General features: G+C 36.3%; 1 protein-coding gene across 1 annotated transcript in view; it reads right to left on the bottom strand.

Moving 5' to 3' along the window:
- The window catches only part of LOC150108438 (urocanate hydratase-like), a 286,428-nt gene that overhangs the window by 189,978 nt on the left and 80,448 nt on the right, over positions 1-16,002 (bottom strand). The window contains exon 6 of the mRNA XM_090415848.1: positions 15,330-15,386. Coding sequence (XP_090271974.1) covers positions 15,330-15,386 — 57 coding nt within the window. The remainder of the gene's footprint in view (positions 1-15,329; positions 15,387-16,002) is intronic.

The raw sequence follows: 16,002 nt of genomic DNA, 5'->3' as shown, positions 1-16,002 counted from the left end.
CCATCATTTTTTATTTTGGTTTAACCAATAAGAATACAATTTGGTCGGCTAAATCCCAAATTGCCAGCCCATCCTCGTTCGTTCAGTATCAAAGTAGATACCCAACAGGGTGCACCACGAGAAGGTGAGGATTGGACATTAGGTCAGAAGCCCTGGTCGGTTCTCCGCATTCCTTTAAAGGCTATGTGGAGGTCTCCTCTCAGTTATACAGCTTTGACCCTTAAGCACCCCTATTTTACTATTACGTAATTATAATAGGACAAGCAAAAAAAGACGCTTATATGAGTTTTTAAGATTGTTTATTTTATAGTTACAGTGTTTATTGTATGTATAATATAGTATATATTATTATATTACTATTACTACTACTATTACTATCACTAGTAATATCACTGGTATTACTACCAGCGCTGCTCAACTCTTCAACATAGAGAAGTTTAGTTCGTGAATGAATAACGATTGAATTATAATATGTATGTTGATGAATTTTAGAACATTAACGCTCACTTATATGTTGATGCGCAAAAATGAGACTGGGATCGAATACTTGTAAGTATCAGTAAATAAGAACCATGCACGTGTTGCAATCTCGCTCCCAGTGCGCCAGCTGACAGGAACCACCAACATCTGTTTATTGGTAAATACGTCATTTTGGCCTACTTGATTGGCCTCAGTAACTATTTTCATGACCTTACTCCATCTTACAGGTCCTATTCATGGACCTGTAAGATGGAGGTACTGATCCCACGATTTACTCTTAATTGCATTGTCATTACCTCCATGTCTTATGTCATAGAGGTAATCCAAGTTAACCGAATTAAATATTACCCATACAATGATATCTTATATTTTTCTGTCGACCCCCAATCGACCCCTGAGCCCAAATTGACCCCTAACAATGTCATATCGCCCCTTTGGCGACCACTGCTCTAGATGATGACCTTGATTTGAAGGTCAAAATATTGGGTGATTATTTCAGTTTATATTAAACTGAATTATTACTATAACACAGTAGTCGTCTCCAAAATGTATTAAAATATGAGCAGGTGTATATATCAAGTGTAGTGGTAAAGGTGTTGGAGAGGCTGGTTACAGACAGAATATAAATCCAGATATTGATGAGAATGAAAATCTTTCAAGAGAATAGCATGGGTTTATTAAGGAGAGGTCATGCCTTAGTAACTGGGTTACATGTTATAAAAGGGTGACTAGTGTAGTGGAGGAGATACTTATATCATGATTTATCTGAATTTTGCTAAATTTAGAAACATTACCTCATCAGAGGAGGGTAATCCTTATCTTGACGTGGAGATTACCAAAACATGTGGAATTTTCATTTAAGAAGGGATATATGAGGAATTACAGAGCAGGTGACTATGATAAGCTGAAGAGGCAGCTAAAGCAGTGACAGCATAAGAATCTGGAGGAGAAAGCAATGCATGCCAATGAGCAAGGATTGTTTGAAGGAAGCGGTATCAGATTGCATAACTAGGACAAGAAGGAGCTAGATAAATGAGTAGTCATTAAAAGACTTCAAAAAAAAGAAAACATTCTGGAAGGTATATAAGGAAAAGATGATCAGCAAGCGCATGAGCAGTACAAGGTACAGGCAAGAAAGGTCACTAGCATGATAAGGAAGGCAAAACTATCTCATAATCAGATTATGAGAGGAAACAAGTCAAGCAGGCTAAAAATAATTCCAGAGTTCTTTCTTCCACTGCATGGTGAGTAAAAGAAAGAACAACTAATGAAAGCTAACTTTAGCAACTGCTGATGGTAGAGAGTAATAGAAGCCTATGAAGAGCTGAGTTACTGAGTGACTATTTTGCAAGGACATATTATGCAGGTGGAGATATTGCAATGCCAGATGTGCAATGTAAGAACTGAGATAAATGAGTTGGGATATTGCAAAACCTAATGCTAGTATGGCAGAATTAGATGAGATATCAGGCGATATACCCCCCTCCCCGAGCACTACTTCATTCGCCTTGTGTTTACAGCCAACGTGATTCCCAAAAGTTATAGGATATTTGTGACCGCTATTTGTGATCACTAATTCATAAGTAGTATAGAAATAGAAGACATGACACAACATAAATAAAAAAATGAATTTTAATTAGGAAAAGATTTTTGGAAAATTTTCTAGTATTTTTTTTCCTTTTTGGGGGGGGGGGGTTTCAGGGGCCCCTTTCCCCCCTCTGGGTGTGCCAATGTTCACAGCTCTGTTCAGGTGAAAGCGAGCCTCATCTCATCAAATGTCAGTCGATTTTCAAGACCTATGGACACAACTTCTGTGTCAGGGTTATCTTGAATGGGTATAAATGCAGAATCTTCCATAGAATTTACCAAATAGTTGTGTAAGTTCCATCCAATGTCATGATACAGCATATGCAATGCAGGAACCAAAGCTGATATTCATGGACCTGCTCCACAACAGCAATAGTAACTTCATTCACTTGTTGTGAACTGATTGGTTTGCGACCTCTGCTAGTTCTAATTCCCAATGATGCAATTTCTTCAAAGCAACTAATCATTTGTCACAGAGTGATGGAGCTAGTAGATCTTGTTGAGATTTCTTCGGATGACAAAACTCAGAGTGCGGCAACAGCATTGCAATTGTTTAGGTAGGACAGCTTCACGAGAAAGCACATGTTGGAAAGGTTAGTGTCATCACTGTGGATGGTATTATTATTATTATTATGTGACACCTCCAGGGAATCCAAAGACTCATTGAGGGAGGGCACCTACTCTACAACTCTCCATCTCCACCACTCAATCGACCAACTACAATGAACCATATCTACCTTCATCATCTACACCAGGGGTGTCAAACTAGTGGCCTGCAAAGCAATTTCTTGTGGCCAGTAACACCTCAAGGAAAGATACAAAAAAAAAGGATTGTTGCTTTTTATAATAAAACAGAAATATCAATTTAAACATTCGATTTATTCGTTTTCTTACAACATTTATAGTTACAATATGGATGCAACAACCTGCTATAATATAATTGCAATAATAAAAATTTATATCGCAATTTCAATGCTAGATCTGATCCTTATCAATTGTAAACTATATTTATGCCTTCATTGTTAATTTATAGCATGCTGAAAAAATTGAATTCTATTGGCTAGCAGCTGTTCATGTGATGCACAGCATACACGCCCATGTGATTCCAGACTACACGAGTTTATAATTGCCTGCTACAGTCAATCAGTGATCTCTGAAGCACATGTCAGTGTGCTAAACACAAACAAATTTAGTTTTAATAATGTAAGTAATTATATAAATACATTTTTATAAAAAATGTTATTAATAATATATTTATTCTCCCAAACAATGTCACTTTCTAAGACAACAAGAAAAAGAAAAATTGCTGATGAGGAGAGAAAATTTCAAAATATAATTATAGAATATAGTGGGGTACTTAAGGGTCAAAGCTGTATAACTGAGAGGAGACCTCCACATAGCCATTAAAGGAATGTGGAGAACCGACCAGGGCTTCTGACCTAATGTCCAATCCTCACCTTCTCATGGTGCACCCTGTTAGGTATCTACCTGGATACTGTAGGAACGAGGATGGGCTGGCAATTTGGGATTTAGCCAACCAAATTGTATTCTTATTGGCTTAAACGAAATTACAAAATGATGGTACAACATGACAAAATTTCATGCCGGCTGGGGCATCGCCCAGTTAAACAAGGCCCCCCCGTTGTTTTTGCCAGGGAAAGAGGACGAACAGCGAAAAGTCAGCTACTGGAACAAATCTGAAAGCACACCCCAACTCAACATCACCAGAGTTAAAGATCAGTACTATCAACATAAGAAGCCTGAATGGCAAAGAAATGGAGCTAGCTGAGGAAGTAGATAAGTACGATCGACGTAATAGGGGTGACTGAAACAAAAAAGACAAAAACTGGTGAGATCTTTCTGAACAATAAATACAAAATGTTATATTCAGGAAATGACAATCAAGGAAAAGAAGGAGTAGCCATAGTATTCAACACAATATACGAGACTAATCTTCTTGAATGGCAGGCAGTCTCAAGTAGAGTGATGTGGGCAAATATCAGAATGGGGAATTGGACAATGAGACTTATTTGTGCCTATGGTCTCACAGAAGGTTCTACTAAGGTAGAAGTGGAGGAATTTTTTGATGCTTTAGAAAAAGCAACTGACACAATGAAAAAGGAAAAGTTGGTCCTTGTTGGGGATCTAAATAGCAGAGTAGGAAATGATTGTCAGACATACAAATATATTTTTGGGAAAATTTAGAGAAAAGAGCAAAGCCAATAATAATGGCAAATACCTTTTGGATTTCTGCTCAGATCATGGACTGGTTATTACTAACACCATGTTCCAACATAAAAATGTGCACAAATTCACATGGAGAGAAGAGGCAAGGAATAAGAAAAGTCTCATTGACTATGTTATTGTTGATAGTGATGTTTTCTCCCAGGTGCAGGACACCAGAGTGTACAGAGGATTTGAAATTGGAAGCGACCACTATTTAATCTTGAGCAGGATAAAATTTAATTTAACATTGAAAAGAATAACATGTAAGAAAGTTTTAAAGCAAATAAAAGTTGAGCAGCTCTCAGATGTGAATTGTAGACTAAAATACACAAAGATTATTGAAGAAAAAATGAAAGAGTTTGAGAACAGGAATCAAACCTTGGAGATTCAGTGGCAAACTCTGAAGGAAACATTGATTGATTCTGCCAGAGAGGCATGTGGTGAGGTTGTCTGCAAGGATAAAAAAATCAGAACTCCCTGGTGGACAAAGGAAGTTAAAGAGGCAGTGAAGGAAAAGAAGAAAGCATACCAAAAGTTCCTGGCAAATAAGCCAGCTTGTGCTCTTAGAGAATACAGAGACAAATGTAAGAAAGCTAAACACTATGTAAAACTAGCTAAACAAAAGTCATGGGAGAACTTTCGCAAGAACATAGAAAATAAATATCAAGAAGGTGGCAAAATATTCTGAAGGTTGTTGAAGAAGCTTAGAAATGGAGCAAAGAGTGCTGTAAAAGGAGTTAGAGATGATAAAGGTTACATGAAAACAGGAGAAAAAGATATCCTTGAAGTATGGAGTAATTACTTCGAAAAATTGCTAAATGAAACAAGCAGTGATAGCACAGTGGTGTTATGATATTCGACCAGAAATGCTGAAATATGGTGGTATAAAAGTCTTACAGTAGCTGCACTGCATAGGTCAGAAAGCCTGGACAGAGGGATGAATTCCCGATGATTGGAGTAGAGTTCTAATAGTACCCATATATAAAGAGGGAAATAAAACTGAATGTGAGAATTACAGAGGTATTTACCTACTGAGTGTTCCTGGGAAGATCTATGCAAGCATACTTGAGAAACGGTTGAGAAGAATTGTGGAAGAAAAGCTTGTTGAAGAATAAGCTGGATTCAAGCCGAATAGAGGCTGTCAGGATCAGATCTTCACTTTACGACAAATAGTTGAGAAAGCATGGGAATATAACAAAGATCTGTATTTAAGTTTCGTCGATCTGGAAAAAGCATATGACAAGGTGCCAAGAGAGAAGCTATTCAATACGCTACAGTTATATGGTGTCAATGGGGCATTATATCAAGCAATACTTAGTCTGTATTTGAGTTGTAAGTCGGCAGTTAGAATTGAAGGAAGTACAGGAAGATGGTTTAATGTTAAATATGGTGTGAGACAAGGATGTACATTATACCCTCTGTTATTCATTATCTATATGGATCACATTATGAAGGAAAGTGGTATTAAACATGATATCAGAATTGGAGATGTTAATTTCAGCTCTTTGCTTTATGCAGACGATGTTATACTTCTAAATAAATCCGCTACAAGTTTGCAAGAGTCTCTGACAAAATTGAATAACTGTTGTAATAGATATGGTATGAAGGTGAGCATTAAAAAGACAAAGACAATGAAAATAGGTAGAATTGTTGAAAATGTCAACTGTGTTGTGAACGGGGAACCTGTGGGACAAGTAAAACATTTCAGCTACTTAGGCAAGATTTTTAGTGAAGATGGTAAATTAAATATGGAAATAGATAACAGAATCAACAAAACTGGTATGGTAGGAAGTCAATTGAATAAATTCATATGGAATAAGAGAGAAATTAGTCGGAACACTAAATTAGCTGTATACAAGACAGTGTTCAAACCAGTTTTAACTTATGGATCTGAGAGCTGGGTCAGAAGTAAAACACTTGACCAAAGACTAGAGACCGCAGATATGAGAGTCCTGAGAAAGATTAGAGGCATGAACAGATGGCATCAATGGCAATATCATATTAAAAACGAGGATATTAGAAAAGAACTTGACATTGTCGGCATCCAGGAATGCATTAGCAGAGCTAATCTCAGGTGGTATGGTCACTTAAACAGAATGGGCAAGGAAAGATTAGCAAAACAATTGTTCTCTGCCAGGTTGGCAGGAAAACGACCCAGAGGAAGACCAAGATATAGGTGGATTGATACGGTACAGTGTGCCTTAGACGATAGAAATATAAGATCTGATAATGATAATATTGGAGTCTTGACAAGTGACAGACTGATTTGGAGGAAAATTGTAGATAGGAAGTTAGTAATGATGTAAATTTTTTATGTGTTGTACTATCATATCCTGTACACCCCCCTTGAGGGTACATGTCAGGAATTTGATGATGATGATGAAAGAATATAATATAAAAAGACGCTACAATAAAATTCACAAAGAACAATGGTCATACTTTGAGGGCAAACTGAGAGAAGAAAAATTAAAAAGTATGAAGAATTCACTTCAAAGTTAACAACAAGTATTTTCAGAAATTATGAAGACAATGAATCAAAATGACAGATAATCTACATGACCAGTTGCAAGAAATATCCGCAAATGTACAGTGCTTTTCAATTACAACTGACGAAAGTTTCGATATTCACGATGTGGCTCAAGTTGCTCTTTTTCTGGAGGCTTGCGACGACAATATGAATATTACTGAAGAGTTCTTGGAAATGATTCTCATCCATGGAGCCACTACAGGTGAAGACATTTATGAATCCGTGTGGAGCATTTTGGAAAAATACCAACTTCCTCTGAATAGACTCATAGGCGTGACAACTGATGGTGCTCCAGCAATGACAGGCAAAAATAAAGGTTTTGTACCAAGACTTGCAGTGAACTTAAAGGAAATGTATCTAGACATTCCAAAACTGCAATCTTTCCACTGCATTATTCATCAGCAGGTCCTGTGCTCCAAAGTATTGGAAATGAGCAGCGTACTCAAGCCTGTGACAAATACTGTGAACTTTATCTGATCCAGAGGCCTCAATCACCACCAGTTTGCACAATATCTTAGACTTGCAGAGTGAATTCGAAGAGCTACCTTATTACACAGATTCGTTGGTTATCTTGTCATAAGGTTCTAAAAAGCTTTTTTCTACTTTTAGAGGAGAAATTGTTCTTAGAAATGAAAAATCATGATGTTAAATTTCTTAATGATCAGACATGGGTACAAGATCTAGCATTTTTAGTTGATATTACAGGATATTGGAATGATTTAAATGTCAAACTTCAGGGGAAAGATCAGTTAACAAACATGTATGATGCATTGGCAAGTTTTAGATGTAAATTGTTTTTGTTTCAAAATCATTTAAAAGAGAATATTATAAATTACTTTCCTTTGCATAAACAGTTGAACAATAAGAATCAAAGTTTTACTTTTTCTCAATATTGTCCCAAACTAGAGAAGGTTAAAGAAGAATTTGATAGGCGATTTAAAGATTTTAAGGAGCAAGAAGTAGTTTTTTTCACTTTTTACAGGCCCTTTTTCCCTTTAATTTCCTATTTGTATTTAAATGGAACATATTGAAACATATATTGAAACATAATGGAACATATTTGTATTTAAATGGAACATATTGATTTCCAAAATGATTCCATTCTAAAAGAGAAATACCAAGAAGTTGGTGTTCCAAAAATATACACTTATTTAGGTCAAAAATATCCGAAAATAAAAAAGTTTGCAGGAAACATTCTGTGTTATTTTGGAAGCACCTATTTATGTGAAGCACAATTATTCTCATGTATGAAAGGTAACAAAACAGCCGACAAATCAAGACTAACCGATGTCAATCTTTCTACCATAATGAAGGTTGTATGCTCTCAATCTTTGAGTCCAAATTTTGACAAGCTGGTTAACAATAAAAATGTTGTCAAGTGTCAGGAAAAAAATAAAATACTATAATTAAATTACTTAAAATTACTATAATTATATTATGCAAGTATATACGTGTATTTTTTTACCCCAAAATATTATCAACGACATTTAAAAAATTCCCAAAATATAGACATTTCATCCCCAAAAGAGAAGTATTTTATTTCAACACAAACCCAAAAAATTTCAAACTAACAGGAGACTGTAAATTTTTGTGATGGTTATTAATGAGACTATACTTTATAGACTGTATAAATATTTGATTTGTTCAAATAAAATTTAATTTCGGTTTAATTTGGTTTAAATGCTATATATTGTAAGTATTAATATAATAAAAAATATCCTTTATTTTTTTGAGTTGTCATAATCATTATACTATTATTTTGCATGTCTTGTAATGACTTAGAATAAATAAAATTTTCATTTTTAATTTTCCAGTTTATTTATATTCATTCCTTCACTTCCCTTCAATTCTAATTAGTGCAGCTTTTTTTAGTCGAAAATTTTTTTGTGGCCCACTTAAGATGCATTTTTATGGCAAATGGCTTGCGGTCCAATTGAGTTTGACACTCCTGATCTACACCAATGCCATTTACTGCTGAAAACAACCACCACCACCACTAGTATTTTCACAGACAATCACAAACATCCATGCCCACAGTGGGATTCAAACCTGCAGCCTTTTGGCTGGAGAGTCGATATGCTAACCACTTGGCCAACCAGGCTGGCAACAGCCAGAATGAAGAGAAAAATCCCATGTTCATCTTTTTAAATGTTCCTGGTACTTGCCAAGTTGTGTGATATGCAAATCCCATGCATTTGGTGTTTACAATGCCCCTGGTGGTGAATTATTATTATTATTCTTAAGGGAGACCTCCAGGGACTCATCAAGGGAGACAACATACTGCACGCAACAGCTGTCATACTTATTCTTGAATTAATTCACACTGCTTGTACTCACAACATCCAATGGCAATCCATTCCAATTACACAACCACCCTATGAGAGAAAAAAAATCTAGCCCTCACCCCCCCCCCCTTCTTAGCAGCCTTCATTCTCAGCTTCCAAGGATGCCCTCTTTGTCCTTTCCCCAACCTCCACAAATTGAAAAATTCCATCCATTGAAATCCTGTATGACCTTTTCAGAAGTTTGTAAGTCTCAATCATATCACCCTTCTTTCTCCTGTTTGCTAGTGTCTGCAGTCAACAAATTCTCAATCTGTCTTCATAATCCTGATATCATTTTTAACACTCTCCTTTCACTCTCTCCAATATATCAGAATCACAACTGAAAGCAGGGACCTGACCTGCACACAGTAGTCCAAGTGAGGCCTTATCAAGGCCTTGTAAAGAGGCAAAATGACATCCTTATCTTTATATGTGAGCATTTGTTTCAGCATTGCAATTATCTTTTGAGTTGTATTTTCAATCTTTGCTACATGGCCTCTGAACGTCATCTTCCTATCTACTAACACTTCAAGATTCCTAGCCTCATCAGTTTCTTCAAGCATAATCCCACAAATATAATATGACACTGGATATCTAATCACGCTAAAGTGAATGACTTTACATTTACTGACATCCATTTTCCCATGCCAACAATTCCAGCCTATTCAAATTATTCTGTAAGTACTGCATATCAGCAACATTCCTGATTACCCTACCTATCTTTGCATCATCAACAAATAGCTGTATGTTGCTTGTCAAATCCATCCCATTATCATTAACGTACAGATTGAATAACAGTGGACCAAGCACTGATCCTTGTAATATACCACTGGTTATTTTATTTTATTAGACCTCGAATAGAGGAAAAAGTCAACTGCCCAGTCAAGGGGTTCCTTCAAGCCTACCTTAGTATAGGCTACAAGATTTTTTTTTTTTTTAAATTAATTTTTTACTGGTTATGGGCAGTACTACCCTTACATCATGTCCAGTCATCTTTCATCCAGACTTGATATAGGCCTTTATACAAGTATTATCATTGTAGTCATTCTCTGGTGGCAATGCCATGCCACCAGTGTACTCTGTAGGGGCCCTCAAGGAAAGAACTTTTACATCCTCCTGCATAAGCCCAAGCTCAAGTCTTATAGCTATCTGCGCTCCATACTGTTAAATTGTGAATGAAGATATTTTATGTTTTAATACTTCATTCACATTTAACATAATCCACCATGTCATAAGCAAGACTTGTAAATATTACTTGTTGTTAGTCTCTTGCTTGTAATATATTATTCATATAAATGCTTTGAGTTTTGTTTGTTACTAATTAATTATTTAATCTTAGAATATGTAATAATAATGAAAAGACTCTATATAAACATGTCATTCATTTTATTTAGTTTATTCTGTAAAATTTATTATAAGAAACTGTGTGTATGTAAATTTAAATGTATATTATAAGAATTGTGATATATCTTTTTTATATCTGTATGTAAGAGTGATTTTATGTAATTCTTTTGATTGGATTTGATTGGCTGCTGAAGGAGAAACGAAGTTTGTTTTAGTTAGCTCATGCGGAGATCGTGAGCTACTGTGTATAAACAGAGAAGCCAGTGGATATAAGCTGAACTGGTTAGAACCGGATTTTGGTGGGAAGAAGGAATGTAGTTGATTGGAAAACGAAAGTAAGTAGGGGAGAAGCTTCAGAGAGAGTATACAGACCGGTTGTGTGTAACAAAAGGGAAAGGGATATATATACCGTAAATCGACTATGAAAGGACCGGGAATTAATAGGCATCATGAATTACTTGTATGGGAGTTCTGATACTACTACAATATTTTCCATGTGGTTTGTGGAAGAATAGTGCAGAACCGAAGTTAACATATAGAAGAAAATAAGGAATTAGTAGATAACTGAAACCTAGTGCATCAAGACTTGTATATTTCTGTGTCTATATTTCAGTTATTATAGTGGAAGATTTCTTTAGAACTGTGTAGCCATAAAGTAAAAGTCTGCAAGAATTTCAAATGTGCCTTTGCGAATTCGATGTGTAGAAGCAGTAACCCAGTAAGAGTTGTCCGTTCTGTAACCTGTGAAGCTATAACTGTTAACTCTGTTGGATATATTTTAACCTTAGCTGTGGTGTTATGTCGATTGATGGTCGAATGTTAGATGTACTGAAGTACTTTCCCCTCGAAAAAATAAGTGTCATGTTGTTCTATTAAATGTTAGCTGACTGAGAAAGAATAAAGTGTAGCCTGTCATAAGATTAATTATTGTGACATCTGGAAGGTCGACCTTTTAAGAACTATTTTCAACTTGATTGACTGAACATAAAAAACTGATAAATAAATGTTTGATAATTTATTGATTGTAATTATTCTGAATACTTTAAACCGAGCTAATATATTTATGATATGGTTTATCCAATTGGTTAGAGTGAAATATGTCAGAGAAATACTAATGCTTTGTGAATTAACAATTGTTAACATTAGTCATGATCCTCAAACCTAATTGAGAAATTATTAATGTATGAATGTGAATTCTTATAATATTTTAATTGGATAACTTTTTGCAGATAGTTATACTTAAATGTATATATTGTACTTTTCCACATTAAATGTTTTCTTTTGTTGAGTTAAACTTGGTGTTTGCCTGATTTTCTTTCATTGCACCGCTCATAAAATTATTCGGACCTTTGCGGAAGCCTTAAATACCAGTAATGGCCTCGGCCTGAAGATAAAGTGATAAAATAAGTATAGTTGATGATTGATTCCTCTATATTGTTTAGACTAATCTGAATATAGGGTGGTGCAGTATAATATAAATTTCTTTATATTCAGATGAGCATCAATCAACAACTAACAAAGTAAAACGGAATTTATAGAGGTAAAGATAAGATTAACAAACCAACAAAAATGGAACAGTCAGCTTGGTGAGTCGTTCCAACAATATGCCATGTAAAGAGATGGTGGCACTGGTAAACCTCGGAGTTGCCCCATGCTCCTCCCATATCTTACTAACTAGATCTTGGTTATTCTTATAATAGTTTACCTAATTATTATGGCTATAGGCTAGTGGGCACCGTGTTCCCACCACCTGGGCATCAACTACCCAAACGTCACCATCTCTTTTAATCACTAAGTATGGCTTACGCAAACCCACGTAGGTCCTATAATGTGGTTCCACCACGGCCTTCCGACCTTTGTTCTTAAAGCGGTTGTTCAGAATGGAGACCACGGTGTCATGCCTCAACAAGCAGACCCAATGGGTGCAGAAGCAACACTGAGCTATTTGAGACAATGTCTCACTGTAGTGGCAGCCAGCCCTACAGAATGAGTCGTCACTACCCCATTGAGCTGTGCAGGCTGGAGTGGGCAGGGCATTGATCCTCGTCCTGATAAGGTCAACATACTCAAACCCAGGGAGGAGACTGGTGCCATCCCTTACCCAATCATACTAGGGGAAGCACCGGATATGACTCTTTTAAAGGAGCACCATCTACAGAACAGTGCAGCAGAGATGCCCATCTCTTGTGTTCTGCAGGTCTGACTCAATTAAGGTACCTTGATAATGGGACCAGCCTTTAGCCTGCCTAAAGTCTTCTTGTATTAATGGGCTATAGAAAACCTCTCTGCAGATAGGGGAAGATGACAGTTCTAACTTCGTGATTCTGAGGCGTGGGATCAGCCATCTAAGTGATGAAACCTTGAGCCCACTGTCCTTCACCCTCGCGTGGAAACATGCAGTAGGGGGTGTCAGGTAGCAGTCGGAGCATCATCATCTCACAGCTGAATGGACAGCCCTGTCTATTTGGGACAGTACCAAAATATATGTCCTACCAAGCACCAACTTGTGATAAAAGCAAGGTAGGAGATAGTGGGAAAGGAGAAACAGTCTTTGCTGGGGCTTAAGAGGAGCGTTCCTCAAAGAAGTGATCCCAGCTTCTAGGATAGAAGGGACAGAAGACCTTCCCTTTGGAGTGAACATGATATCAATGTATCTCCACTCTTCCAGGATGATCAAAGCATGCAACGGCCTCCTGTGCAGGGAAAATTCTACAGTCTCAACCTTAAGCTTCTTGTCACGACCAGAGGGGACAAGAGCTAAAGAGCAGGACTTCTTTACATTAATAAAAAAAATTAATAAAAACTACACTGTCAACACCTTTCTGAATGTGAGCCCTAACTAATTTTTCCAAAATCATCACCACCACTCCTGAAGTACTAATTGGTCAATAGTTGGATCCATCAGTCTTTGCACCACCCCTGTACAATGGAATTACCATAAATTCCTTCCATTCCTGCAGAATCTTCCCTGTTCCGAGACCATATTAAACAGTCTGGTCAAAGGAATAGCCAGTTCAGCTGAACACTCTTTTAGCACAAATGCTGATATCCCATCAGTTCCTATTGCTGAATTTTTATTCAGTTTGTGCAACAGCTCTAATACCTCCTCCTCATACACCTGAGCTTCTTCATTTAGTGAAGAAGTAAGCTCAATGTCATATACACCAGGCTGATAGCTTTTAACCAAATCTGCACTCGTTAGATGAACAACCTCTTTTGCATGTAGAGCCGGTTTCTTTTCATACTCAGACTTTGCTGTCCACACAACAGTTGTGACTATTCTAGCCTGCTGCTTATAATTTTCATAATGTATATCATTCTTATTATTAGTATTATTTGTCACCTCCAGGAAGTCCAAAGATTCATTGAGGGGGGGGGGGGGGGCATCCACTCTACAACTCTGCTTCCACCACTCACAATTCACCAACTGACCGTAACTACACCAACACCATCTACCGCCGACCACCACCACCACTGGTATTTCCACAGACAATCACAAACATCCAGGCCCACAGCAGACAGTATTCCTTCCACATCATCCTTTTCTTATTATCTCTTGCTTAATAAGATTACACATCCATTTGACTCCTACTTATTTATTCTTCGAACTCTTGGGACACACTCTGATATCACATCATTTAAGTAGTGTTTAAATGCTTCTCATGCACTGTCAATATTCTTCCCATCCATCAATCGATCCGATTCCACTGAACTCAGTATACTCCTCAGTTGGTCATAATTTCCTACTTTGTAGTTCAGCATGTAACCTTTTCTGAATGGAACATTCATAAACTTAGGCACTTCCCAAGTGAGTGCTGCATGATCACTGTCACCGATTGGTGACAGTGATCTTTACATCTTTAAGTTACATCTTTAACTGAAACACCCTCTGACACCATAATCAAATCTAACACTCTTTGACCTCAAGTTCCTTCTGTCACATGCTGCTTGAGGAAGTTGTCCCACAACAGTTCAATAAATGCATTTTTATTCTTCTCATGAGATTCTACTCCTACCCAATCAATATTTTGATAATTAAAGTCTCCCATTATGATTACTCTTTTCATGCTCATCTTGTCTATTTGATGATGCATTTCTTCATCACTAGCAACTGATCCAAAAGGTCTGTAGCAACACCCCACTACATAATTGATTTTGCTAGATTCCACCTCACACCAAATGGCTTCAAACTCACTGCCACATGAAATACTCTTATTTAAGACCCATGATTGTAGTACTACTACAATCATAGGTCTTAAATCTAACTGGATTCAAGACATCCAATATTATTAGCAGCACATCCCCCTCCTCTCCTATCTTCTCTATCCTTCCTAAATTTTGCAACTACTTTTTTTTTTTTCCTCAGATATCACTTCTGCATGATGCACAATGTCTTCCTGCAAGATTTTGCAGCATTTGGATCACTGGATGGCACTCCACAAAGCTTTAAACAGGGATACTTTAATTTTTGATCATACTGTATGAACATTTTTGCACCTTTTCTGAGAGAAGCAAACCACAGTCTTCAAGGATCACATGCAACGAATCCAACATGCTATGAAATACCAAGGAAGTATAACAGTACAGTTGTACAACAAAGGTACCAATGTTAAATAAAACATCACAACATCTGAACTAAACTTATTCTTAACAGGAGCTTGAAACTGCCATACACCTGAAAATGTTAATTTTTTGTAATATCTGTAATATCTGTAGTACAGATATTTTTCTAATATTTGTAATATCAAAAATTTTTATTATCAATTCTTTGAATGGTTTCAAAATATGTAGATTATTATTAGTAAAAATATATTTTTGAGTTTTAAATGGTTTCTACGTACTTTCCCCTTAAGGTCATCCAGTCCCAAATACTTTCTTCCAGCATTCACGATTGTTAGCTAAAATATATGCAATAAAAATATGTATATTTTTTATCCCAGAATATTACAAATTTAAGCATCAGTAATTTAAGCTAATTTAAAGACTTAAATAAATTTAATACAAATAAATTTAAAACAAATTTAAGCATTTGTAATTTTACAAATTTAAACAACATAACGGCTATTTGTAATTTTAACATTGGCAGTTAATCTGCATAACTACATACTGTACACTTATATAGGATTTCTTAAAATAGTGCAAGCCAAAATCTATGAAATTATATTTGGTTGGATTGACTGGAATTCTAAAATAATTTGTTTTACATTAACCAACATATACACTATTAGTTGCTATAGGGTTTGCATCAAGCCCACACCACCACATGTGGATAATGTGAAACAAGACAGAGGAATCTGTTAATATGTTTTTTTGAACAAATGGAGGTTATAGTATTGAGGGAAAACAACACTGAGGAAAACTGTTCCAAAGAACAGATATGTGGAATGATAGAGGAAGATGAGAAGTTGGTCTGACAGGTTGAAGATAGACAATGAACTAATGTTCATCAGCAGTAGTTCATGTGGTTACAGGAACTGTATTTGAACTACTGCTGATCAATTAGTTGATCAACAT

Source organism: Typopeltis vanoorti, chromosome 3 (assembly GCF_054136105.1).
Source record: "Typopeltis vanoorti isolate ZY-2024b chromosome 3, IOZ_Tvanoo_1.0, whole genome shotgun sequence".
Taxonomy (NCBI): Eukaryota; Metazoa; Arthropoda; class Arachnida; order Uropygi; family Thelyphonidae; genus Typopeltis; species Typopeltis vanoorti.
Note: the sequence above shows the minus strand (reverse complement) of the source record. Positions and strands in the feature narration are given on the sequence as shown.